The sequence below is a fragment of the Sapajus apella genome, unplaced genomic scaffold, assembly GCF_009761245.1.
Source record: "Sapajus apella isolate SASKATOON/1434 unplaced genomic scaffold, GSC_monkey_1.0 scaffold83, whole genome shotgun sequence".
Taxonomy (NCBI): Eukaryota; Metazoa; Chordata; class Mammalia; order Primates; family Cebidae; genus Sapajus; species Sapajus apella.
Genome location: NW_022437023.1, coordinates 3,815,343 through 3,842,601, shown reverse-complemented (window position 1 = coordinate 3,842,601; position 27,259 = coordinate 3,815,343). Strand labels below are relative to the sequence as shown.

General features: G+C 43.4%; 1 protein-coding gene across 1 annotated transcript; it reads left to right on the top strand.

The window, feature by feature from the left end:
* The first annotated feature begins 1,420 nt into the window (after nt 1–1,420).
* On the top strand, nt 1,421–26,612 carry PXT1 (peroxisomal testis enriched protein 1). The gene is made up of 3 exons (XM_032253566.1): nt 1,421–1,592; nt 16,499–16,629; nt 25,300–26,612. The coding sequence occupies exons 1-3, from the start codon at nt 1,424–1,426 to the stop codon at nt 25,402–25,404; spliced, it is 405 nt and encodes a 134-aa protein (XP_032109457.1). The 5' UTR covers nt 1,421–1,423; the 3' UTR covers nt 25,405–26,612.
* The last annotated feature ends 647 nt before the right edge of the window (nt 26,613–27,259 follow it).

Below are 27,259 nucleotides of genomic sequence, written 5' to 3'. Positions count from 1 at the left end.
ATTGCATCCGCGTTCCGGGCTTAAGTGATTCTCCCACCTCAGCCTCCCAAAGTAGCTGGGATTACAGGCGTGCGCCACCACTAGGGTAATTTGTATATTTTTTTGTAGAGACCAGATTTCATAAGGTTGTCCAGGCTGTTCTCAAACTCCTCAGCTCAAGCGGTTGGCCCACTTCAGCCTCCCAAAGTATTGGGATTCTAGGCATAAGCCACACCGCTCCTGCTCCTGACATATATTCTAAAATAAGTTTTTGGCTGTGCACAGTGGCTCATGTGTGCCATCACACCACTTTGGGAGGCCAAGGCGGGTGGATCACTTGAGGTCAGGAGTTCAAGACCAGGCTGGCCAACTTGGTGAAACCCTGTCTCTACTAAAAATACAAAAATTATCCAGGCGTGGTGGCATGCACCTGGAATCCCAGCTACTTGAGAGGCTGAGGTAGGAGAATCACTTAAACCCGGGAGGCGGAGGTTGCAGTGAGCCAAGATGGTGCCATGCACTCTTGGAGCCTGGGCGACAGAGTGAGAGACTCTGTTTCAAAGAAAAAAAAAGAGAAAAAAGTTTTAGATGAAAAATATAATTAGCATTAATTATTTTCTATAAATACCTATTAACATCCTGCAGTATTGTTTGGGGGAAATTATAATAAAAACCTACTCGGGGAAAATCGAATCCAATATTCTTGATAGTTTAATTTAAAAGGCTGTGGTTAGATATTTTATTTTCAGTTGTCTAGCAATGTCACATGAATGACTAGTACAAAATGACAGTTTTACAATGGGCTGATGGGTAAAGCTGTCAGCTGGCTCTTTCAGGTAAGAGCCTCTCCTGGTGGCTGCATCCTGATTATCAACTTTGCTCATTTAGGAATTTCAATAATTTGATCAGTTCATCCAGGGCTGATCTGGCTCTGACACATGGGCAGAACAACAATCTTCATTAGTGTCTGCAGAGATGGAATGTGTGTGTATGAAGGATCCAAGAGGACTGTGATAATTGTTTTGGGGTGGAAACAGGACAGAGTGTGCTGTATTCCATCTCCACCCCTCTCCACCTCTCTAGGTTTTTATCTGTTTTATTTTGGCTATACCAGTATGTCTCTCTTTTTCTCAGTGTACCAGTTTAGACTCTTCCCTTGATGGAAAGTGGCTCTTGAAAAGAGAAGAAAGACTAATGGGAGATAAGGATGCAGGCAGGTGTAATAGGTGATCAGGATGCAGCAGCCTAGAAAGAAGTTTAACTAAGCTGAAAAAAGACCTTAGGGATCACTCTGGTCCGCCTTCTACCCAAATCTGTAATTCTCTTATATGTGGAATAAATGCTGCTGATATTGTTAAAATATTAATATTCATCTGAAGTACCAAATATTTACTGAGAAATGGGGGAAAGCCTCTGAAAATATGTTTTTCTACAGGGAAAAAACATGAAGAAAAAACATGATGACATTGTTTACGAAACTAAAGAAATTCTCGATCCATCTCCCAAAGTAACAAATTGTTGCAAATCACTGCGGGTAAAATACAGTTTTCAGACAGCATACATGATCCGACTTGTCAGCTCCCAGCCAGTTCCAGCCATGTCAAGGAACCCAGGTAAGATTTTATTTGGATTAAATTAAGATAAAGAGTTTACTTAGCATGTGTTTTTCTTGATATTAAGAACATAAAATTGGACATTATATATATAGAGACAGAGTATCGCTCTGTCGCCCAGGCTGGACAGGCTGGAGTGCAGTGGCATGATCTTGGCTTACTGCAACTTCTGCCTCCTGGGTTTAAGCGACTCCTGCCTCAGCCTCCCAAGTAGCTGGGATTGCAGGCACCCGCCACCACACCAGGCTATTTTTTTTTATATTTTTAGTAGAGACGGTTTTCACCATGTTGGTCAGGCTGGTTTTGAACTCCTGACCTCAATTGATCCGCCTGCATCAGCCTCCCAAAGTGCTAGGATTACAAGCATGAGCCATCATGCCCGACCCACATTAAATATATTATTTAAAAATTAACTATAAGAAGTCTTAGCTACTCGGGAGGCTGAGGCAGGAGAATCGCTTGAACCCAGGAGACAGAGGTTGCTGTGAGCTGAGATTGTGCCACTGCACTCCAGCCTGGCGACAGAGAGAGACTCCGTCTCAAAAAAAAAAAAAAAAAAAAAAAAGACAGTGGTAAATCTATTCATTCCAGTTCTTAGGTGGCAATAATCTAAAAGTGACTTTGCTTCATGGCACTAAATCTCTTAGTTTCTATTAGCCCTGAATCATTGCTGTGACAACCAATTAAGGTAATCTCGAATGGGCTAAAATAGATCAAATTTATCTTTTAATAAAAATTAGCCTTTTTTTTTTGAGACAGAGTTTCACTTTTGTTGCCCAGGGTGGAGTGCAATGGCGCAATCTTGGCTCACTGAAACCTCCTGGGTTCAAGCGATTCTCCTGCCTCAGCCTCCCGAGTAGCTGGGTTTACAGGCAGGCACCACCACGCCCAGCTAATTTTGTATTTTTAATAGAGACCGGGTTTCTCCATGTTGGTCAGGCTGGTCTCAAATTCCCGATCTCAGGTGATCCGCCCGCCTCGACCTCCCAAAGTGCTGGGATTATAGGCATGGGCCAGAGTGTCGAGAAAAAGTCTTTAAATTGGACGTGACAGTGTCTGTATTGTTAAGGTAGGGAACACTCAGATTAGATTTCTTCTTGATTTTGCCACTAGGGGAGAGAACATGTAGGAAAGATACGTTTGAAATTTTGCTTTGCAAAAATGTGTGATTCCTAAATGTCCCAGAATGCTGGAAAATTCAAGTTTTATGCTTTGAAGAGCATTAAAGGACAGTGTTAGGTAAATTTATGAGGTTTTAGATGAAAAATATGCTAGATATCTGAGAGGGATTATGAACATTAATTTCAACCTAATATCTAATTTTAAAAGAATTACATGCCAGTTGAGAAAGTAGAAATTTCAAGCATCCTGATAGTCGCTTGCCACCACACCAAATATGTTTTTTTGCTGTTGTTTTGAGACAGAGTCTCACTCTGTCGCCCAGGTTGGAGTGCAGTGGCACAGTCTCACTGTGCTCACCGCAACTTCCACCTCACAGGTTCAAGCGATTCTCCTGCCTCAGCCTCCCGAATAGCTGGGATTACGGGCGCCCGCCACTTTTTAGTAGAGACGGGGTTGGGGGGGGAAGGGGAGGTGAAGTGGGGGAGGTCCACCATGTTGGCCAGCCTGGTCTCAAACTCCTGACCTCCCTCTTTGGCCTCCCAAAGTGCTGAGATTACAGGCGTGAGCCACCGCACCCGGCTTGGTATCCATTTTTTTTTTTTAGAAAGAACTGAATTGACTGAAATTTTGAATCTTCATTTGTTAATTCCGTTGTCAGCAACAATTATTTCCCAAAGTCTGAGATTCTGTCACCTATGAACACCCTCTGGGAACTTGTATTTTTTTAAAATAGAGACATAATTCATTTAACATAAAGTTCACCCTTTTAAAGTGCACAGTACAGTGGATTTTGGTTACTCACAACATTTTGCAATCGTCGCCACTAATTCTAAGATCTTATATTTTATCGTAAACCCTTTCCGATGTCTTCACACTCTGCCTCCTGATCCTGATTCCTGGTGACGCTGACTGCTGTCTTCCGTTCTGTGGGCGTTGCCACATTTGCCTCAAATGCTTTCCTGATTACAGTTTCACTACAAAAGAAGAGGCAGGTGAAGGTACTAACGCTGCTACCCTTGCAGAGGAACAACCCACTACCTAATGTACATGCTTGTTTTCATGTCTAGAACTCTCGTTTTACCGTCCGCGAGGTATATGTCAACTCTTATTAGTGACTGGTAGTCTGGTGGGCCACCAGTGTGCTTTCAATGCCTGCCAAACAATTAGAAACCAGGGATCTCCCAATAAAGAGCTGCCTCCCATGTCCTCCCCCTTCTGGCCCAGGAGACCCAGGCTGCCTTTCTGTTCAGGCAGCAGCGCGTTTCTCCCCTTCATCTTTATGATACCACTGAAAAAATGAGGGATGTGCGGAATGAGGGGGCGGTGTGAGGGGCACGAACTTGTTATTACAGCGTCGAGAACGCCAGAGTATGCAAGGACGAAGAGAATAACGCGGGTGTCTCCTTCGGGGACCCGTCCTCTGTAACTCCGGCTCCCGCCAGTAGCCGTGGACGAGCTGTGCGCTCGCCGCCGCCGGCCGCGCCGCCACCTGCGCTCCCCATTGGCCACAGCCTGCTCACGTGACCTCCATTGCCGAACCTGCTCGGCCGCGCGCGCGCTTTTCCCGCCACGAAAAGCGGTGGGCGGGAGCGGGGGATAGCACTGGTCGCCCGCCCATCTAAGGTGGGCGAGGTGGTTCCAAGGACCTGGCGGCGCTCTCTGGCGGAGAGCCTGAGACAATGCCTGAGTACTGTCCAGAGGAAAATTTACTGAGGAAGCAGATTGAGGAGGTCCACCTCTCCCCTCAGCGGCCTCAGTCCGGGGCTGTGACACAGACAGACTGAAAATGGAAATCTCATGCGCTTCGTTGGCAGGAATGTGACTCGCTGAAGCCAAGATTTATTTGTTCCTTGGGGTGCTCTACACACAAAAATATAACTCTTCGGGGGAAAATACATAATTTTTGTATGAGGAATTGAAAGCCACTTTTTCTTTGAAAAGTTGAGGGTCATGGGAAGTCCGGAGTAACCATTCTGATACACATCATTTAAGGGAAATTAGAAGATGAGTAAAAGCAAAAGGGGGCCCTGCCCACCATTCCCGTGCGGGAATGGAGTGATTTGACGAGGGGCAGAGGTGTAATAATTACTGAGAAGAGAGGGCTAAATAAATAAATGTGTGTGCATGTGCGTGTAAGTAGTATAAATGGGAAATATAATTCTAGAAGTCAGTGGAGAGTCAGTTTAACTTATTTTTCTCTTTAAGCGTGCTTGGATGCCTTGCTTACTTTTGCCTTATTTATTTTTTGCTTCGAAGGCTCACCAACCTTCCTCCTCCAGATATACGTTTTCTTTTCTACTCGTTCATTCATTCCAGAAATACTAGGACCTACTATATTCCGGGCACTGTGCTAGGTACTGGGTGACAATGATAAATACAAATAGTACCAGTTCCTTCAGTCATGGAGCATTTGGTCTGGTAAAGGAAGCAGACAGTAGTTAATTGCACATTTCAATGTTAAATATAACGTGAAAAGTGCTAAGAAGAGGTCTGGATGCCATATGGGGGATTTGACCTAGTGGGGAGATCCGAGAAGGCTTACCTCAAGATGCAGCCCTGGACTGGAGACCTGAAGGGGTTAAGAGGCATGGAGGTTGGAGACAGAGGGAGCAGCTTGTGCAAGGAAGAACTGTGAGCCTCTCCCCTTCCAATGACTGCCCACCTCACCTATTTCCACTAAACATACATTAATCCTGCCCCTTAGTTCTCAAAAGACATTTCTTCTCTTAATTCCAAGTTCTTAGGGAGTGCCTGGTTGTAACCTACGATTGTTAAAGACAGTGTTATCCAATAGATAAGTATACATATCTAATATACACATCAATATACATTTAATATATAATACATATTAATATAAAGTCTAATAGGCATTATCTCTGTTTTCTTTTTATTTTTCAGAGATGGAGTTTTTCCATGTTGGTCAGCCTGGTCTCGAACTCTTAACCTCAGGTGATCCACCCGCCTCGGCCTCCCAAAGTGCTGGGATTACAGGCGTGAGCCACTGTGCCTGGCTTTTTTTTTTTTTTTTTTTTAATCTTTGTTGTTTTGTGTAAGAAAAATATACAATGACGGCCAGGCGTGATGGCTCACGCCTGTAATCCTAGCACTTTGGGAGGCTGAGGCGGGTGGATCACATGATGCTGGGAGTTTGAAACCAGCCTGACCAACATGGAGAAACCCCATCTCTACTAAAAATACCAATTAGCCGGGCATGGTGGTGCATGCCTGTAATCCCAGCTACTCCCATGCCTGTAATCCCAGCTACTCCCAGCCTTGGGAGGCTGAGGCAGGAGAATCGCTTGAACCAGGAGGCAGAGGTTGCAGTGAGCCAAGATTATGCCATTACACTCCAGCCTGGGTAACAGAAGCGAACTCTGTCTCCAAAAAAAAAAAGAAAAGAAAAATATACCATGATTGTAACAAATTGTAGTATATGATATATCCCAATAGTACTAAAAGTACTGTAGACAAAGTAGTGAGAAATCACATGATTTTGGAAAACTCGAAAAAGGCATTTTAGAGAAAGTAATTTTCAAAAATCATTGAGATAAGATTTGGTCAGATAAAGACACAATTTAGTTACAGCATAGGGTTCTAAAAGAAGAGTAAGGAGGCTGGACCAATCAGTTGAGATACATCCCAAGGGCTTTGCAAACCAGTCTGAAGAGTTTGTACAAACTAAGCCAGTGCAGTGACTTGCATCTGTAATCCCAGCTACTCCAGAGGCTGAGATGGGAGGATTGCTTGAGCCCAGGAGTTTGAGACCAGCCTGGGCAATGTAGCAAGACCCCATCTCTAAAATATTTAAAAAGTTTGTGGAAACTAAAAAGTTCATTTAAGTTTTGAGAACTTTTCTGAGATATCTTTTCTCCCCTAATATTTGTCTTGGAAAAATTTAAATCTACAGAAAAGTGGCAAAATTAACTGGTTATTCATAAACGCTTCTCACAGATTAATCAGTTTTGTTTTGTTTTGCTTTTTTGGAGACAGGGTCTTACTCAGTTGCTCAGGCTGAAGTGCAGTGGCGCAATCATAGCTCATGGCAGCCTCAAACTCCTGGGCTCAAGTGATCCTCCTGCCTCAGCCTCCCGAGTAGCTGTGACTACAGGTGGGCATCGTCAGGCCCAGCTAATTTTTTATTTTTTGTAGAGACAGTAACTCACTTTGTTGTCCAGGCTGGTCTTAACTCCTGGGCTCAAGTGATCCTGCCTTGCCCTCCCAAAGTGCTGGGATTACAAGTGTGTGCCATTGTGCCCGTCCCTGAGATACTTTTAAATTTAAATTTTGAACAAGTATTTATGAATTAATAAATTTCCTCTCTCTTTTTGCTGTTTTTTATGAGACAGAATCTCACTGTGTCTCCCAGACTGGAGTGTATTGGTGCAATCATGGCTCACTGCAGCCTTGACCTCTTGCGTTCAAGTGATCCTCCCATCTTAGCCTCCCAAATAGCCAGGACTGCAGGCATGAACCACCGTGCCTGGCTAAGTTTTTGATTTTTATTTTATTTAGAGATAAAGTCTCACTACGTTGCCCAGGCTGGTCTGAAACTCCTGGGCTCAAGCCATCCTCCTGCCACCGCCTCCCAAAGTGCTGGGATTACCGGAGTGAGCCACCATGCCTGGCCCTTTATCTCTTGATTAATCAAATTCATATCATCCATTGACTGCTTGACGTGACAGATGAGGTTCAGCGCATACCACACCGTCTCTTTTTCTCATATTTGATGTTAAATTATTTTAATATTTATCTCTGTTGTCTTCATAAACTTAAATAATTTACACTCCTATTTCTTATTTCATCCATTTTCAGCAATATCACATGAACTCCCATTTTATAAGATGAAGATACTAATTTCCATGTCTTCTTTTCACCCAGTCTTCTGGAGCCTATTATTTGTTCTCTCTCTATAGTTTTTTAATTTTTACATTTTTGAGGTGGTTAACATTTGCATTCTGGCCTCCAGCCACAACTAGCTCTTCCATGCTTTGTCCATAAGTTGGTTCTAAAAGTTACAAACTGAAAACTTGGTTTACATTATAGCATCTGTGTAGTGTCTAACACCAAGTCTAGTGATAGTTGCTGACATTTGTATAATACAGGATTTATTGTACAGTAGGTACTTTATGAACATCATTGTTGATTAGTCATAATGATCAGAAGGCCCCTTTATAAAAATGGGGAAACTGATGCACAAAGAAGTTGAGTCTTATCTAAGAACAGGAAGTCAGAAATTGACTGAGACAGAACTTGAACCATTTCCTACAGAAGGATAGGATACATTTTTTTTTCTTCAGGTACAAGTTTAGGACCCTTGCCAGCTGGAAAGACAATGCACATCAAGGTCAAATACATATTTTTCTTTTCTGTTTTGGGGAGGGTTAAGGGTGGTCTTTGGATCTGGTTAGTTTTCTTTTTTCTTTCTTTTTTCTTTTATTAAGACAGAGTTTCACTCTTGGTGCCCAGGCTGGAATACAGTGGCACGATCTCGGCTCACCATTACCTCCGCCTCCCAGGTTCAAGCAATTCTCCTGCCTCAGCCTCCCCAGTAGCTGGGATTATAGGCATGTGCCACCACACCAGCTAGTTTTTTGTATTTTTAGTAAAGATGAGGTTTCTCCATGTTAGTCAGGCTGGTCTTGTACTCCTGCCCTCAGGTGATCTGCCCTCTTCGGCCTCCCAAAATGCTGGGATTACAGGCATAAGTCACCACGCCTGGTCAGTTTTCTTTTTATTTCTTTTATTTTTTTAGAGATACAGTTTTTGTCTGTTGCCCAGGGAAGATTGCAGTGGTGCGATCATAGCTCCTGCAGCCTCCGGCTCCTGGGCTCAAGTGATCCTCCCACCTCCTGAGTAGTTAGGACCACAGACACGTGCCATCACACCTGGCTATTTTTCTTTTTTCTTTCTCTTTTTTTTTTTTTTTTTTTTTTTTTTTTTTTTTTTTTTTTTGATAGAGACAGGGTCTTGTTCTATGTTGCCCAGGCTGGTTTCAAATTCCTGGGCTTAAGTGATCCTCCTGCCTTAGCCTCCCAAAGTGCTGGGTTTGCAGACATGAGCCACCCTAACTGGCTACTTTTTCGATTTCTGTTAGTCACTAATTTCAATCACTTCAAGATCTCCTTCCTTCTTAGCAGATGGACCAGTATCCTGTTTCATATACAAAATTGATGTCATCAGGGGTAAATACCTGAATCTTCCTCTCACTTCTTCCAGACTTCCTTACATGAGCATCATATCTTATCTCCTGTCCTGTCTCAAAAGAAGGGTGAACTCTCCTCCTGTTGAAAACTAACACTCGGCCGGGCGCGGCGGCTCAAGCCTGTAATCCCAGCACTTTGGGAGGCCGAGGTGGGTGGATCACAAGGTCAAGAGATCGAGACCATCCTGGTCAACACGGTGAAACCCCGTCTCTACTAAAAACTACAAAAAATTAGCTGGGCATGGTGGCGCGTGTCTGTAGTCCCAGCTACTCAGGAGGCTGAGGCAGGAGAATTGCCTGAACCCAGGAGGCGGAGGTTGCGGTGAGCCGAGATCGCGCCATTGCACTCCAGCCTGGGTAACAAGAGCAAAACTCCGTCTCAAAAAAAAAAAAAAAAAAAAAAAGAAAACTAACACTCATATTTGTATTCTTATTCCTCCTTATCTTCTGGAATTCCACCTCAACAATTTGCCCTACTGTATCTCCCATTTTCTGTTGCTCCTGATCTAATTCCTCTCCTCAGTCTGCAAGCCTGCTTAAGACTCAACTAAGAAAGTTCCTCCAATACACCTCCTCTTGCTACTGCCAATTCTCTCATTCCTTCATCAGGACACTTCTTAGAAGAGCAGTCTACACATATTGATGCCAAGTTCAGTTTGGTAACTCAAATTTATACTCACTGTCACAAAAATTTCCATTTATCTCTAATGCAAGACCAGTTTTCTTTTCTGACACTTCAATCCTGGGTTATACCAGCAAATATTTTTATTTTTATTATATTATATTATTTTTTTATTTTTTCGAAATGGACTCTAGCTCTGTTGCCCAGGCTGGAGTACAGTGGCATGATCTTGGCTCACTGAAACCTCTGTCTCCTGGGTTCAAGAAATTCTCCTGCCTCAGCCTCCTAAGTAGCTGGGGTTACAGGCGCCTGCCACCATGCCCAGCTAATTTTTTGTATTTTTAGTAGAGACAGGGTTTCACTGTGTTGGCCAGGCTGGTCTCGAACTCCTGACCTCATGATCTGCCCACCTCAGCCTCCCAAAGTGCTGGAGGATTACAGGCATGAGCTACCATGCCAGGGCCAGCAATTCTTTTTAAAGGATCAGTTTGTTCTTGGTAAGAGACTTTGAGCCTTCCTGAGATTGATTTGTAGGCCTGCTAAATTTAAGCAAATTATCTGGAATTTATTATTCAGACTATGGATTGTTAGGAATTAAACGTTTAACTATAATAAGTTTGATTATGAAAGGGCATGCCCTTTGAGATGGTGCCGTAACTGCTTGAAATATTTACATCTTCACAGTGATTGAATTTAAAGCACTAGCTAATGCTCTAAAATCCTCCTAAAAGAAACCACTTTCCCCAGATAAAAAAAGACGTCACTTTGAGGTTGAGATGAAGCCTTGAGTTCTGGTGAGGTGGTTTGTCTCTGAGAAAGGCAGACATATATTTTCCAATCTGGAAGCAGATGGCCCAGAATGTGGAGAGGCCAAGACTTCCTGTACCTTCAACTTCATTTTTTCCCATGTTGCGTCAGCATTCCAAAGGTAATACGTTGTTCAAATACTTCCTTGAAATTCCCTGAACAGTCTGGGACTTAGGGGTGGTGGCTACCAGCAATGAAGACTGTATGTCCTGGAATGACTTTACCTTGAGAAAAATAATCTAAAATTATGCTTAGTTATACAGGCACTACCCGGTTTAATACAGAGGAATATTCTTCTGGAAGGAACTATAAAATAGTCCCTTCAGTTTAAATTTAAGCCACATTTTAATTAGCCTCATATTTGGACCAGAAGCTTCCTCTATGATCTTTTATTGTTTTCTGGACTTTCTCATTTCCTTTCCTCCCCTCCTCCGTGTGATTTGTAATTATCACATCCTCAAGTTTCCCAAATTCTAAACCATGCAGTCGCTTCCACCAAGTCTCCCTTTCCACTGGGAACTTCCCTTTTAGAGTTGTTCTCTTGCTCCAGTCTAGTTATCCTCTGGGCACACTGCACTATTGAGATCCTGGGACTTCCCTACACATGGATTGGACCCGCCTTTTGTTAAATCTTGTAGCCACAAGATTTAATTTAATTTAATCTTACTCTGTTTATTGTGTTTTACTGGAATACTTTGTCAAGAGACTTCCTAACAAATGGTGTATGGGAAGAAAGTTGCTGAGTCCTGGCATGTGTACAAATGTCTTTATTCAACTCTCACGTATTTTTTATTTTTATTTTTTTTAGAGACAAAATCTCACCCTGTTTCTCAGGCTGGAGTGCAGTGGCATGATCTTAACTCCATGTAGCCTTGAACTCCAGGGCTCAACCTATCCTTTTGCCACAGCCTCCTGAGTATCAGGGACTATAGGCCCGTGCCACCACATCTGGCTAGTTTTTTAATTTTTTTTGTACAGATGGGAGTCTCACTATATTGCCCAGGCTGGTCTCAATCTCCTGGGCTCAAGCAGTTGACTCATCTCAGCCTCCCAAAGTGTTGGGATTACAGGCATGAGCCAATGCAGCTGGCCTTATTATTATTTTTGATTGACATTATATACATAATATATTTCTCTGTGCTGCCACACCTGGCTGATTTTTGTATTTTTAATAGAGATGAGGTTTCACTATGTTGGTCAGGCTGGTCTTAAACTCCTGATCAAGCAATCCACCCACCTCGGCCTCCCAAAGTGCTGGGATTATAGGCGTGAGCCACCGTGCCTGGCCAATTTTTGTATTATTAGTAGAGACGGGTTTTCACCATGTTGGCCAAGCTGGTCTCGAACTCCTGACCTCAGGTGATCCACCTGCCTCAGCATCCCAAAGTGGTGGGATTACAGGCATGAGCCACCATGCCCACCAATATATTTTCTATTAAAATTTTTTATTTTGTGTTTTACTTTGTTAACTTTTTGCTAAAAACTGAGACACAAACACATATATTAGCCTAGGCCTACACAGGGTTAGGCTCATCAATATCACTCTTTTTCACCTCCATATCTTGTCCCATGGGAAGGTCTTCAGTGGTAATATATGCATGGAGCTGTCATCTCCTATGATAACAATGTCTTCTTCTGGAATACCTCCTGAAGAACCTGCCTGAGGCTGTTTTCAGTTAACATTTTTTTTTTTTTTAATTACTAGAAGGAGTATACTCTAAAATAACAGGCCAGGCACAGTGGTGCATACCTGTAATCTCAGCACTTAGAGAGGGCAAGGCAGGTGGATTGCTTGAGCTCAGGAGTTCAAGACCAGTGTGGGCAACAAGGCAAGACCCCATCTCTACAAAAAATACAAAAATTAGCTGGGTGTGGTGGTGTGCACCTGTGGTCCCAGCTACTCAGGAGGCTAAGGTGGGAGGATTGCTTGAGTGACTGGCGGTACAATAGGTTTGTTTACATCAACATCACCAAACATATGAGTAACGCATGGATGATGTCACTACGTGATAGGAATGTTTCAGCTTCTTTATAATCTTATGGGATCACCATTGTATACGTCATCTGTGGTTGACTGAAATACAGTTATGTCACACTTGGCTGTGTACTTATACTGTAGATGACCAAGTAACAGAGCCCATTAATACATTTTAAAAGCAAATTTTCAACAAGACTTGAAAGATGCCTTTCCTGACACCATTTTCCTGGTTCCCCTTTTACTAACTTTGATGATTCTTCTCAGTCATTTCTGTGAACTTTTGTTCCTCTACCTATCTTGTTAACCATCTATCTTATCTAGAGGTTCTGTCATCACCTGCGTAAACTCTTCCTCAATCACAACCACTCTCTTACATTGTTATTGAATAAAGAATGAATAATGACTCTTTTTTAATTAAATTTTTTTTTCTTTTTCTTTTTTTTTAATAAATGGTCCTTCCCCAATTCCAATGACTCTTAAAATCTTTATCTTAAATTCTACATCCTCTGTGCTTCAAATGTTTTCCAAATGCTTGCTAAGATGTCATAAAGTTACCTAAAATTTATTTGTTTATTTTATTTATTTATTTTTATTTTTTGAGATGGAGTCTTGCTCTGCTGCTTAGGCCGGAGTGCAATGGTGCAATTTCAGCTCACTGCAACTTCTGCCTCCTGGGTTCAAGCGATTCTCCTGCCTCAGCCTCCTGAGTAGCTGGGATTACAGGCCTCTACCACCATGCCCAGCTAATTTTTGTATTTTTAGTAGAGATGGGGTTTCACCATGTTGATCAGGCTGAACTTGAACTCCTGACCTCAGGTGATCTACCCACCTCGGCCTTCCAAAGTGCTGGGATTATAGGCGTGTGCCACTGCACCCAGCCTATTTACTTATTTTGAGACAGGGCCTCTCTCTTTGTTACTCAGGCTGGAGTGCAGTGGCACAATCTCAGCTCAGCTCACTGTAGTCTCAACCTCCAGGCTCAAATGATCCTCTCACCTCAACCTCCCAAGTAACTGGGACCACAGGCGTGTGCCACCATGCCTAGCTAAATTTTTCTATTTTTGGTAGAGATGGGGTTCCACCATATTGCCCATACTGGTCTCCTGAGCTCAGGCAATTTGCCTGCCTTGGCCTCCCAAAGTGCTGTCATTACAGGTGTGAGCCACCATGCCTAGTCGTACCTAAAATTTATAAATGAACTCAAGTTTTCTTCCTTCTCTTTTTACTGGCCTCCTCTGCCTTCCACACCTGCTCTCTCTCCACCCCATTCTCTGTACCGGCTGATGCTGCCTTTGCCATTTCAATCTCCCAAGCCTGAAAAGTGGGAGTTTCCCTTTTCCTCCCTTTCCCTTCTAATACTAAATCCCAGCCTATTCTGTTTCCTAAATATATAATCTGTTTCCACTATTACATCCCTATTAGTACTACTTTAGTTCAGGGTCCGTGCTAAGGTTAAGTGCATGGGCTTGGCAGTCAGACAGGCTTGAGTTTAAATCCTGACTCTCACATTCACTGGCTTTCAAACCCTAGGCAACTTACTCAACCTTTTTAAACCATCAATCCTCAAACCTGGCTGCACATGGGAACCACCTGTGCAGCGTAAAGAAAATACTGGCCAGGTGCGGGGGCTCACGTCTGTAATCCCAGCACATGGGAGGCTGAGGTGGGAGGATGACTTGAGGTCAGAAGTTTGAGACCAGCTTGGCCAACATGGTGAAACCCCATTTCTACTAATACTACAAAAATCAGTTGGGCGTGGTGGTGCTGAAATAGCACCACTGCTCGGCAACAGAATGAAACTGTGTCTCTAAAAAAAAAAAAAATACTGATGCTTGGTGCAACCACCAAGCCTTCTGATTTCATTGGAGTGGAGAGAGGCCTTAGCATTGGGAGTTTTAAAAAGCCTCCCCTTGGGGAGGTCCCCTTTATCTCTACTGGATAAAGTTCAATCCTCTTCTTGTGCTTTCTCTATTAGCTTTGTCTCCTATGCCCCTGCCTTTCAACAACAGCACCACTTAGAGTTTATGCATAAAACCTCCCTGTCACCCCCAAGCCTGATCCTTCTGCCTGGAATGTCTTGTTTTCACTCTCCCAGCTGGCCCTTCCCCAACCTGTATCTTCTCCAGGCTATTTCTTAGTCATTCTTCATCCTTCAAGACTCAACTCATATATCATCTCCTTGGTTTGGTATGTCTTCCTGACCACTCTGTGCAAACCTTGTTCTTGGTCTAACATGTTGAATCGTAGTTTGTGTCTCTCTCCCACTGGACTCTCTGAGGACAGGCCTGAAATCAAAGGTCCTCCAATTTTATTGAAATGAAACAGATCCAACACAACTCTTGCTTTCTCTATGAAGCCATACTTATATCTACTTTAGCCCAAATTTATTTCCTTCTCTTCTGTAGTCCTAAAACACTTGGGAATTGTATCATCTCTAACCCATGCGTTCTAAGTGACTAAAGGACAGAAACCTTGTCTGTATCTTTTAGGCCTTCCCCAAGGCACCCAACAAGTGTTAACTTAGAGTGTTGCTTAAAAACACTCATTGGTTACTAGAAGCAAATAAAGTTTGGAGGGCTCATCAAGGAGAGTGGGTAAAAATATTAAATGGGAATGGGCATAGTGGCTCATTCCTGTAATCCCAGCACTTTGGAAGATTGAGGTGTGAGGATTGCTTGAGCCCAGGAGTTAAGACCAAGATCAGCCTGGGCAACAAAGCAAGACCCTGTGTCTATTAAAAAAAAAAAAAAAAATTATATATATATATATATATATATAAAATATTATTCAAAATAGATTTTTCCATTTTATATATATATATATATATATATATATACACACACACACACACACACACACACAACTGTAATATATATTATATATATATAGTGGAAAAATCTATTTTGAAAAACTAAAGATCTTATTACTGCTTGTCCAATACAATAGCTACTAACCACATTTGGTTATGAGCACTTGAAATGTGGCTGGTGCAACTGAGGAACTGAATTTTAAGTTTTAGTTAATTTTAATTAATTTACATTTTAAAACTCATACTTGATTTAATTGTTGGAGCCCTTTTAAGTATGTTTGAAATGACCTGGATATGTGAATCTATTTTTTTTTTTGAGATAGAGTCTTGCTCTGTTGCTCAGGCTGGAGTGTAGTGGTGTGATCATAGCTCACTCCAGCCTCTGCCTCCTGGGCTCAAGCAATTTTCCCATGTCAGCCTCAGTCGAGTAGGTGGGACTACAGGTGTGAGCTACGATGCATAGCTAATTTTTAAATTTTTCGTGGAGACAAGGTCTCACTATGTTGCCCTGGCTGATCTGAAACTCTTGGGCTCAAGTGATCCTCCCACTTTGTCCTCCCAAAGTTTTGGGATTATAGATGTGATCTGTGGCATCCGGCCTGAATCTACTTTTTAAACTGTCAGCTTCATGAAATCTAAGTATAGATCAAGATTTTCCAGTGAAAAGTTAGACTTTAAATTGAGGTGTTTTATAAGTACAAAATAAGCACTGAATTTCCAAGACTTAGGTATAATTTTAAAATGTAAAATGCATCATTAATAATTTTATATTGATAAATGTTATAATATTTTGAATAAATTGATTTAGGTAAAATAAATTGCTAAAATTAATTTTACCTGATTTTACTACTAGAAAATGTAAAATTACATATGTGGCTTGAATTATGTTTCTATTGGAGAGAGCTGATCTGTTCCAACAGGCTTTGCTTTTTGATAATTATTATAATGACTGAATTTCAACCCTCTCATTTTTTTTTTTTTTTTGAGAAGGATTTTGCTCTTGTCACCCAAACTGAGTGTAAGGGCGCTATCTCAGCTCTCTGCAACCTCTGCTGCCCGGGTTCAAGCAATTCTCCTGCCTCAGCCTCCCGAGTAGCTGGGATTACAGGTGCCTGTCACCAAGTCCAGCTAATTTTTTGTATTTTTAGTAGAAACAGGATTTTGCTGTGTTGACCAGGCTGGTCTTGAACTCTTGATCTCAAATGATCCACCCGCCTCGGCTTCCCGAAGTGCTGGGATTACAGCCATGAGCTACTGCACCCAGCCAACCCTCTCATTTTCTAAGACAGTTTTTAGTAACTAGTGGTAAGTGATTTTACAGATAACTAAGTGATATTATCTCTTTTGAACCCTTCTATCAATGCAGATCATAAGCTACCTTCTCAGCCCAAGGAGCATAGCATTGGTCAGAAGCATCACCAGGAGGAAATAATTCACAAGTTGGCCATGCAGCTGAGACACATTGGGGACAGCATTGATCATAGGATGGTTCGAGAGGTGAGGCTCCACTTTCCCCAGCCAGGGCATGTCAGGTTGGAGGCAAGAGTAAACAAAACTATGGCTGCCAAGTGTCTGAGACACCCAGAAATTATCAAAATTCATGGATTACTGCTGTCTGGATTACCAAATATTCTATCTAAACATTGTGAACCTGAGCCAAAGCTGGCATTTCATCTCATACTTGCTGCTCAGATTGTGGTCTGTGGACTGGCAGCATCAATGTCACCTGGTTAGATGTGCAAGCTCTGAGACCCCAGCCCACACAGTCAGAATCAGAATCTACCTCTTGTTGCCCAGGCTGGAGCACAGTGGCATGATCTCGGCTCACTGCAACCTCTGCTTCCAGGCTCAAGTGATTCTCCTGTCTCAGCCTCCCAATTAGCTGGGACTACAGGTGAGTGCCACCATGCCCAGCTAATTTTTTGTATTTTTAGTAGAAATGAGGTTTCACGGTGTTAGCCAGGATGGTCTCGATCTTCTGACCTCGTGATCCGCCTGCCTCGGCCTCCCAAAGTGCTGGGATTACAGGCATGAGCCACCGCACCCAGCCCAGAATCTGCCTTTTTACGCATTCCCCAGGGAATTTGTGTGCACACTGAAGTGTGAGAAACTGCTCCACATCCTCAAAATAGGATGCAATTGGAATCACGTGTTGAGTTTTAAGAATGACAGATGCCTGGGCCCAACCTGGAGAAATTCTGATTTAATTGCCGCAAGGTAAGGCTGGGGCACCTGGCATTTTAAAAACTGCCTCAGTGAATCTAATGCACAGTCAGGGAGGAGAACCTGTGCCTTGGACTTTGGTTATCCTCCCTGAATCAGCCCGAAGGGTAGGATGCAGGCCCTAGCCCGGCCGGTTTCTTAGTTTCTCCTGATTATTATAAGAGATAAAAAGGGAAAATAGGAAAGACTAATGATTACTGTTTGAAATTTTGGGGTTGATGAAATCCATAGCTAACTTATTTTTTCCCCAGAACAACCTGTATTTGGCAGCAGAGAATGATCACTTGGGCTCCATGACAGACGGGATGGCAGCCCCTCAGAGCCCAACTTCTTGCCCTTAGATTCAGCTATCCTGTGAAGCTTTCTTGGTGCAGCTTCCACCATGCTGCCTTCCACCATGCATGCCATAGGGAGTGCCATGTCCTCTTTTATACTCAGGTCCAAATGTGGACAACACACAGCTTGCCCTCAAATAAAACATCCCTGAGACAAAATATGAATGGGAAATCTCAACAATAATGCTATAAAAGCAAGAAGGGGCCAGGTGCGGTGGCTCACACCTGTAATCCCAGCACTTTGGGAGACCAAGGTGGGTGGATCACTTGAGGTCAGGAGTTCGAGACAAGCCTAACCAATATGGTGAAACCTCGTCTCTACTGAAAAACGCAAAAACTAGCCAGGCATGGTGGCACGCGCCTGTAATTCCAGCTATTTGGGAGGCTGAGGCAGGAGAATCGCTTAAACCCGGGAGGCAGAGGTTGCAGTGAGCCGAGATTGTGTCATAGTGTGGGTGACAGAGTGAGACTCTGTTTCAAAAAAAAAAATGCAAGAGGGAAATAAAGAGAAAATAAACATAGAGAAAATAGACAAATAAACTATTTGATAAGTCAATTTCATGCCAACAAATATTTATTGAGTGCCTACTATATGCCAGACTCAGTTCCAGGCATTGGTGGCTATAGGGGTGAGCAGCAGGCCTCATAGAAATAATGCAGTGAGGGGGCAGATTAACAAAGCAGATGAACACTTAACAGCTAAGTCAGACGGGGATGTGAGCTCCAAGCAGGATCAGGGCACACTGACTGATGCAGAGTGGCTTCGGATGGGTGGTCAGGGAAGGCGTCTCTGGGAAGGTGATGTCTGAGCAGAGACTGGAAACGAGGGAGCTACTAGCCACGGGAACACCTGGAGTGGGAAGGTGTTCCAGGTAGAGGGAACAGCCAGTGTAAAGCCCAGCCCCCCCAATCTACTTTGTGTCTCTGTGGATTTGCCTATTCGGACATTTTATGTAAGTGGAACAGCAAGATATAAAAATGGCCTCTTTCACCTAACATAGTTTTTTCAAGGCTTAACCACGTTGTAGCATGTATCAGTACTTCTTTTTACAGCTGAATATTCTATTGTATGGATATGCCACATTTTGCTTATCCATTCACCAGTGGCTGGATATTTGGGTTGTTTCCGCTTTGCGGCTATTGTGAATAATGAAGCTATGAACATTTGTATTTAAGTTTTTGTGTAGACATGTTTTTAATTATTTTGGGTACATACCTGGGAATGGAATTGCTTTTTGAGGAACTTCCAGACTGTTTTTCAAAGTGGCTGCACTATTATACACTGTGGCCCACCAGCAGTGTATGAGGGTTCCAGTTCCTCCACATCCTTTCTCATAGTTGTTATGAACTATCTTTTTGATTATAGCCATCCTAGTGAGTGTGAAGTGTATCTCACTGTGGTTTTGATTTGTATTTCCCTGATGGCTAATAGGCATCTTTTCATATGTTTATTGATCATTTTTCTCTTTAGAGAAATGCCTATTCATATCCTTGCCCATTTATAATTGGACTTCTTATCTTTTTATTATTGTAGGAGTCTTTTTTTTTTTTTTTTTTTTTTTGAGACAGAGTCTTGCTCTGTTGGCTCGTCTGGAGTGCAGTGCTGTGATCATAGCTCACATAGCCTTGAACTACCAGGTTCAATTGATCCTTCCACCTTAGCCTCCTGAGTAGCTGGGACCGCAGGCACGTGGCACCACACCAGGCTAATTTTTTTATTTTTATTTTATTTTTTGTAGAGACAGAGCCTCACTACATTGTCCAGGCTGGTCCTGGATTCTTGGGCTGAAATGATCCTCCTGCCTTGGCCTAGGAGTCATTTTTATATTCTAGGTGTACCTTCCTCATCGGATATATGATTTGCAAATCTTGTATCCCATTCTGTATGTTGTCCTTTTAGTCTGTTGATAGTGTTCTTTAAAGCACAAAAGTTTTAAGTTTTGATGAAGTTCAATTTATCGACTGTTCTTTTTGTTGTTAGTCCTTTTACTTTGGGTGTTAGTTACACTTATGTTTTCTTCTAAAGGCTTTTTAGTTTTAGCTGTCACATTTAGGTCTTTGATCCATCTGAAGTTAACTTTTATATACATTTGAGTTAAAAACCTATCTTCATTTTTTTTGCATATGGGTATCCAGTTGTCCCAACACCATATGGATTTTGTTGTTGTTTACTTATTTGTTTGAGATGGGGGTCTTGTTATGCTGCCCAGACTGGCCTTGAGCTCCTGGGCTCAAGAGATCCTCCCATCTCAACCTCCTGAGCAGCTGGGACTACAGGTGCATCCCACTGTCTCTGAAGTACCATTTGTTGAAAAGACTATTGTTTCCCTATAAATTGTCTTGTCGTTACGGGATTTGTGGGATGTCAATTTTCTGGCCAAAAACCTCTGTGGCCATGGCATCTTTTCCCCAACTTCTTGTCCTGCATCCAGGAAGAATGCATCCAGGAGGAATGAGGCATGTAGACAAGTGAAGGGTAAACAAGACAAAGATGAGCTTTATAGAGTGTTACAACAGCTCAGAGGAGACCCACAGTGGGTAGCTCCTCTCTGTAGGCAGGGCATCCATTGAGTGTTCAGTTCTTAATACAGAGGAGGCCCTGGAGAGGGTAGCTCCTCTTTGCAATTGGTCCTCCCAATGTCTGCAGGTCTCAGTGCTGAGGTGGCCCTAGAGAGGGTGGCTCCTCTCTGCCAGCAGGTTGTCTCTGAAGCTCTCGGCAGAGGGGGTAGCTCCTCTCTGCAACTTGTAGTTCCCTCATCTCCAGCTATCAGCAGAGAGTTATCTCCTCTCTGCAGCTGATCATCCCATTGTCTCTCTACCCTCTTTGTGTCAAGGACATCCTCTGCCCCAGCTCTGGCTGAGCCCAGGGCTTTTATGAACCTCAGAGGGGTGGCAGTGCATGCCAATTGGTCTATGGGTGGCCATAGGTGGGCCTGAAAGAGGCACCACCAGTCCCCACTCTGGTCCACAGGACTGACAGCCTGGCCCCTAGCCTTCAGGCCTTCCCTGGCCTGAAGGTGGGGCCTCACTGCGGACCCACCCCTTCCACCTAGGAATCAATCTGCCTCTGGCTGCCATGTGGGACTTGGCCCCAACCCCTGCTCAGAGATTGGAGCAGGCTCTGGGAGCAGACAGAGGCCAAGCAGTGGGAGCAGGCACCCCTGAGTCTTCAGAAGGAGGGTCCTTTCTGGGGCCCTCAAGGGTGCAGGTTGCAGAGATGCCTGGGTCCTGAGACTGGGATGGTGGCCACAGAGGCACCCAGGGAGCTCCTGCTCCAACTCAGAAGGGGTGGGGCTCCCACCAGCTCCATAGAGTGTGCAGCCCCAGCTACGCCTTCCTGCTGCAGCTGGCCTGAGGGCAGCAGCCATCACCATCATTGGCACCCTTGTTGAAAACCAATTGGCTGTAAATATGAGGGTTTAATTTCTGTACTCTCAATTCTGTTCCATTGATCTCTATAGCTATCCTTATGCCTACTCCGACTTTTTTTGCAGAACTTTACAAAGCTTGTTTTGACCTAGACATTTAAATGTATTTTGTTCTGTACTACAAACCTACAAACTTGCACTTTAGAATAACTTTTATTTTTATTTTGGAGACAGGGTCCCACTCTGTTGCCCAGTTTGGAGTGCAGTGGCACTATCTCATTGCAGCCTCAACTTCCCAGGTTCAAGCAATTCTCCCACGTAGGCCTCCAGAGTATCTGGGACCACAGTTGCCCACTACTACACCTCCTAATTTTTTTTTGTAAAGACAGGATTTCACCATGTTGTTAAGCCTGGTCTCAAACTCCTGGGCTCAAGAAATCTGCCCACCTTAGCCTCCCAAAGTGCTAGGGTTACAGGCATGAGCCATGGCACTCAGATTTGAACATCCTTAAATAGATCACAACACATTTAAAAAATAATAGTTTGAAGAAATTCCAGCTGAGTGTGGTAACCAAAGTCCCAGCTACTTGGGAGGCTGAGGTGGGAGGATCGCTTGAGCCTGAGAGGTCAAGCCTGCAGTGAGCTGTGATCGTGCCACTGCATTCTTACCTGGGTAACAAAGTGAGACCCTGTCTCAAAAAAAAAAAAATTCCTTTTTAGTTTGGCTCTGAAATGCTGAAGGCTTTGCTGCTTCAAAGTTCAAGTCAAGGAACTTTAACAGAATTTCAAGTCTGGCATGGTAACTTTCTTTCGTATGTAGTCATCATTTATTTACCTTTTGTACTCTGTTTAATCAAGCAGTCACATCGATTCTCTGGATGGCTTCTTGCCGTTGATGTATTTGAAGAAACTTTTATTCTTGTTCTTGGAACTGCCTATCAAGCAGCTCATCAAGTTATATTTTTATCTGCTAAATGGATTGTTCTTGAGCTGCCAAATTTTTGGCTGTCTTGTTCTTTTTACTTAAGCAAGTGCTCTGTCTTTTCAAAAGTGTTCTGTGTTTCTCAAAATAACATCTTTTAGGCCAGGCACAGTGGCTTACACCTGTAATCCCAGCACTTTGGGAGGCTGAGGCCAGGAGTTTGAGACCAGCCTTGGAAACATAGTGAGACACCTGTCTCTACAAAACAATTTTTAAAAAAATTAGCCAGGTGTGGTGGTGTGTGCCTGTAGTCCAGCTACTTGGAAGGCTGAAGTAGGAGGATTGCTTGAGCCCAGGAATTCAAGGCTGCAGTGAGCTATGATTGTGTCACTGTGCTTCAACATGGATGACAGAGAGAGACCCTGAATCTGAAAAAACAACAACAACAAAAAAAAAAACTTCTGTTTTGCCATTGAGTTGTGTGGGGTTATTTTTGGTTCAAGTTTCTGTTTTTGTTTTTTTTAACCAGTGTTTTTTTTTTTTAATCCAGTACATGTACTTTTTCTACATATAAAGCATGTTTTAAAACTGTTAGCGTTCTCATTACTTTTAGAATTTTAAATATGCCTTTGAAATTTTTCTCTTTCTGGGTTCTGGAAACTGCTCCCTCCCTGTCCCTTGGTCCCTAGGAGTGGTGACAACTCTGGTTTTACTGGGTCTGGGTACTGCACCATCCTCTGTGGTTTCTCCACACCTTTGTAGAGTCTCTTTATTCAACTCACCTCGAATTAGCCTAATTTGGGTGTGCCATCTGTTTCCTCTAGGAATCTGACTGTTAACATAATGCATAAGGAATTTCTCAGCTTGTTAGAAAGAAGGGAGGGAAACAATTATTTATTAAACATTTTTTTCCAGGTATTGTTTGAGACACTTGTACATGTTTCATGTAATTCTCCTAATAACCCTATGAATTACTGTCATAGTTATTTCAGGAGAGTCAGTGGGGTTTCAGAGAGAGATTACAAAACTTATCTACGGTCATTTAGCTTCTAAGTGGCAAAACTGGAATTTAAATATGAGCATCTGACTCAGTGTTCTATATTTTTTCTTGTCTGCCATGCTGAAAGAAAATTCATTCTGTTTTCCTAGCTGATATCAACTATAAGGGGGAAAAAATCCTTTAATGACTTAGTTACTAACAGGACAAAGTCTAAGTTCCTTAGCCTACTGCTAATGGTTTTTCATTCCTTCCTTCCTTCATTTATTCAACTTTTATTGAGCACCTGCTGTATGTTAGGCTCTGTTTAAGTACTGGAGATATGAGAGTGATCAAAGAGACAATATTCCTGATCTCACGGAGTTTGTAAGGGAGACAAACAATATCTACACAAATAAAGTATGTAGTTTATCAGATAGTGATAGATGCTTGGGAGAAGAATTAAGAAAGGAAAGGGATAAGGAGTGTTGAGATTTGCAATGTTAAGTAGAGATGTTAAGGAAGGCCTTATTGAGAAGGTGACTTTTTTTCCGGAGACATAGTCACTCTGTCACCCAGGGTGGAATGCCATGGCACAAAGTCGTCACTGCTACCTCTGCCTCCCAGGTGCAAGTAATTATCATGCCTCAGCCTCTCGAGTAGCTGGGATTACAGGCATGTGCCACCACACCCGGCTATTTTTGTATTTTTAGTAGAGGGTGTGTTTCACCATGTTGGCCAGGCTGGTTTCAAACTCCTGGGCTCAAGTGATCCACCAGCCTGGGCCTCCCAAAGTGCTTACAGGTGTAAGTCACCAAGAAGGTGACTTCTGAGGAAAACCTTGAAAGAAGTGTGGGACTGAGCCGTGGATATGGGGGAGGAGGCAGAGGATGGGAGGCAGGAGGGCAGCAAAGCCTCTGGGGCAGGAGTGCGTCTTGCGTGTTTGAAGAGTGGCAAGGAGGCCAGTGTGGCTGAAGCTGAGTGAGGGATAAAGTCATAGAAGATATGGTCAGAAGGGTGGGTGGTGGGCGGATTAGGTAGGGCCTTGCGGTCACTGCAAGGACATTTTTTTCTAAGTGAGGTGAAGTCATTGGAGTGCACTGAGCAGAGGAGCCGCATTTCAGCAGTCCACGGAGGGGGCTGTGCTGAGAACAGACTGCAGGGGCAGGGTGGGGGAGCATTTGTTTCTGACCCACAGTCTTCTTTTTCTGATAAACATAAACAGTTGTTACCTTCTGCTCCAAAATACTTGATATTCACCTCACCTCTTTGCCCATCTAAGTCTAGACATTATTAATCATTATTATTTTTTGAGACAGGATCTCCCTCTGTTGCCCGGGCTGGAGTGCAGTGGCGCAATCACAGCTCACTCAGCCTCGACCTCCCAGGCTCAGGTGATGCTCCCGCCTCTGCCATTAACCCGATGGATTACTGTCCTAGGTATTTCAGGAGAAGCAGTGGAGTTTCAGAGAGAAACTCCTGAGTAGCTGGGCCTACAGGTGTGTGCCACCACTCCTGGCTACTTTTTTCTGGAGATGGGGTTTCATCATGTTGCCTAGGCTGGTCTCAAACTCCTGAGCTCAAGCCATTCACCTGCCTTGGCCTCCCAAAGTGCTGGGACTACAGGCAGGAGTCACCATGCCCAGGCTTCTCTACATTCTTCTAGCCTCAAGGCAAAGTCGCTCGCCTCTTTGAGAGGACTAGGAAAGTGTTCTGGGAAGCCCGGGAAATAGGTTATCAGCCCTGAAAAGAGTGCCCCGATTTGCAGATGAGCCCCAATTTGTTGAGACCAGCCTAGGCAACTTAGTGAGACCCTGTCTGTACAGAATTAGCCAGACACGATGGTGTGCATCTTTGGTCCTAGCTACTGGGGAGGCTGAGGTGGGAGAATCACTTGAGCACAGGAGTTTGAGGCCAGATGGGAAAGATGATCAGACAGAAAAATATGTCCAGAGGCAAACTTCCAAGGCAATGTGAGGATATGGGCACATGGAAGGTACTGTCCTTCAGCTCATACAATTCTTTTTTTTTTTTAATTTATTTTATTGCATTTTAGGTTTTGGGGTACATGTGAAGAACATGCAAGATTGTTGCATAGGTACACACGTGGCAGCGTGATTTGCTGCCCTCCTCCCCATCACCTATATCTGGCATTTCTCCCCATGCTATCTCTCCCCAACTCCCCACCCCCCAGAAGCTCATACAATTCTTAAAGCAACCCAAGAAGCTTGTTTGTGGCATGGATTGAGTTACTATTTCCTATTATGTTGAATTTTTTACTTTGGATTATTCTATCACTTTTTAAAAAAAACCTTCTCTCTCTCTCTCCCTTTTTTCAAATAGGATCTTCAACAGGATGGAAGAGATGCACTAGATCATTTTGTCTTCTTTTTCTTTAGAAGAGTTCAGGTGTTGCTGCATTTTTTCTGGAACAACCATTTGCTGTAAAAGGAATATAAAGGTCAAGTTCCGTTTTCTTTCTACCGTCTGAGAAGCATGAATCCCACTGGGACAGATGGGAAGAACACCCTTCTCCATCTCCCTCTCTTTGTACCCATCACTGTTGGGCTACACCTGGTTTGTTGAAGAACTGCGGGCACAGGAGCCATTTGTCCTTCAGAGGAGCTAGCTGTGAGATGTCTGTGATCACGTCATGGCGAAAACCCAGGGAGTAATTAGGAGCCCAGGAAGCCTTGCTGTCCAGAAAATGCCAGTGCCATGGATGGCCCCAGGGCTCCTTGTGAGGAAACCTTGAGCATTTCCTTCCAGGAATGAAACAGAACCTCGTCCTCAAACTAAAGGTCACAGAAATGGACACTTGCTCCTGGGCCACTCCCTGGGCACCATGCCCTCTGCTGACCTGTTGGCTCCACTCTTGTTACTCATGTCCAGATCTGCAGTGCCAGCTTCTCCTTCTCAGTGACATGTCACCTCCCTGCCCCAATCCTGGCTCCCACCCTCTCTGGAAAATCGAAAGGAAACGTTTGTCTCTAATACTCAAATCCAACAAATGGCTCATCCATCTACCTTCCCATTTCCGTGCCTAGAGGCCCCACTACCACCACCAGCAGCGTCGGTGTTTCCAAATCCTTCTCAGGCTCTGATTCTACAACATTTACGTTCTTTCCTCACCTTTGATCCTCTCACTCCTCTGTGACCCCCTTCAAGTCTTCCTCAACCACTCCGGTGTTTCCCAACCACTGGGCCCTGCCGGAAGATGTCTTTCCCTGCTCTGCCATCCTCTTTCATGCTTGCCTGCTTAAAATCAGGAGTGCTTAGCCCTTGGCCAAGTCCTGCCTTCTAGAAGAGTGCAAGATCTGAAAGGGTTATGAATCCATCACAAGGTAAAAACTTCTCTTTTGCTATTGCTGGATGGATTTGCTGTTATTGGTTGGTGGGCCCTATGCCTGTTGAATGTATTTCACTCATTCTCTCCTCACTCTCTTATGCAGTTCTTTCACCTTCATTCTTCTCCTTCTACCTTTTTGTCTACCTCATATTCCCTCCCTCCTCTCCTTGAAAAGAAGTATAAATATTAAGAAAGTTTGTTGTTACGTTAAAAGTTTATGTATATATCTTGAGTTCTTCATAGGATAAGTGTTATTTTTAAAAATTCTAAAAATGAAATAAATATTGTTACTTTATTAAGCATGAAACCCCTGTACATATTTCTTTTTTGAAGGAGGAACCCCATGGCAGCGCCTAGCCACTTATTCCTGCTCATATTGGTTTGAAGCTTTGATCATATGTAGCATCGACTTTGTCCTTCCAAAGGGAAATGTCCCCACTTTTTAGTCTGTCTCAGGCAGTGCCTGTTTATTTCTATTATTACTTAGGTTCTGGCTGGCTGGCATGGAAAAGACCCTAAAACTTTCTTTTTAAAAATTTATTTTGAATAGTTTTTTATTTATATGATTCAAAAATCAAAACAAGGCCAGGCACGGTGGCTCATGCCCGTAATCACAGCACTTTGGAAGGCCAAGGTGGACAGATCATGAGTTCAAGAGATCGAGATCATTCTGGCCATCATGGTGAAACCCTGTCTCTACTAAAAATAGAAAAATTAGGCCGGGCACGGTGACTCACGCCTGTAATCCTAGCACTTTGGGAGGCCGAGGTGGGTGGATCACCTGAGGTCAGGAGTTCAGGACCAGCCTGGCCATCATGGTGAAAACCCATCTTATTAAAAAAAAAAAAATAGAAAAATTAGCTGGGCATGGTGGTGCACACCTGTAGTCCCAGCTACTCGGGAGGCTGAGGCAGAAGAATCGCTTGAACCCAGGAGGCAGAGGTTGCAGTGAGC

Coding starts and splice junctions, on each gene's coding strand:
- PXT1 (XM_032253566.1), top strand. CDS start 1,424: ATGAAGAAAAAACATGATGACATTGTTTACGAAACTAAAGAAATTCTC. Junction 1,593..16,498: donor AGCCATGTCAAGGAACCCAG/GTAAGATTTTAT, acceptor CTATCAATGCAG/ATCATAAGCTACCTTCTCAG. Junction 16,630..25,299: donor ATCATAGGATGGTTCGAGAG/GTGAGGCTCCAC, acceptor TTTTTCAAATAG/GATCTTCAACAGGATGGAAG.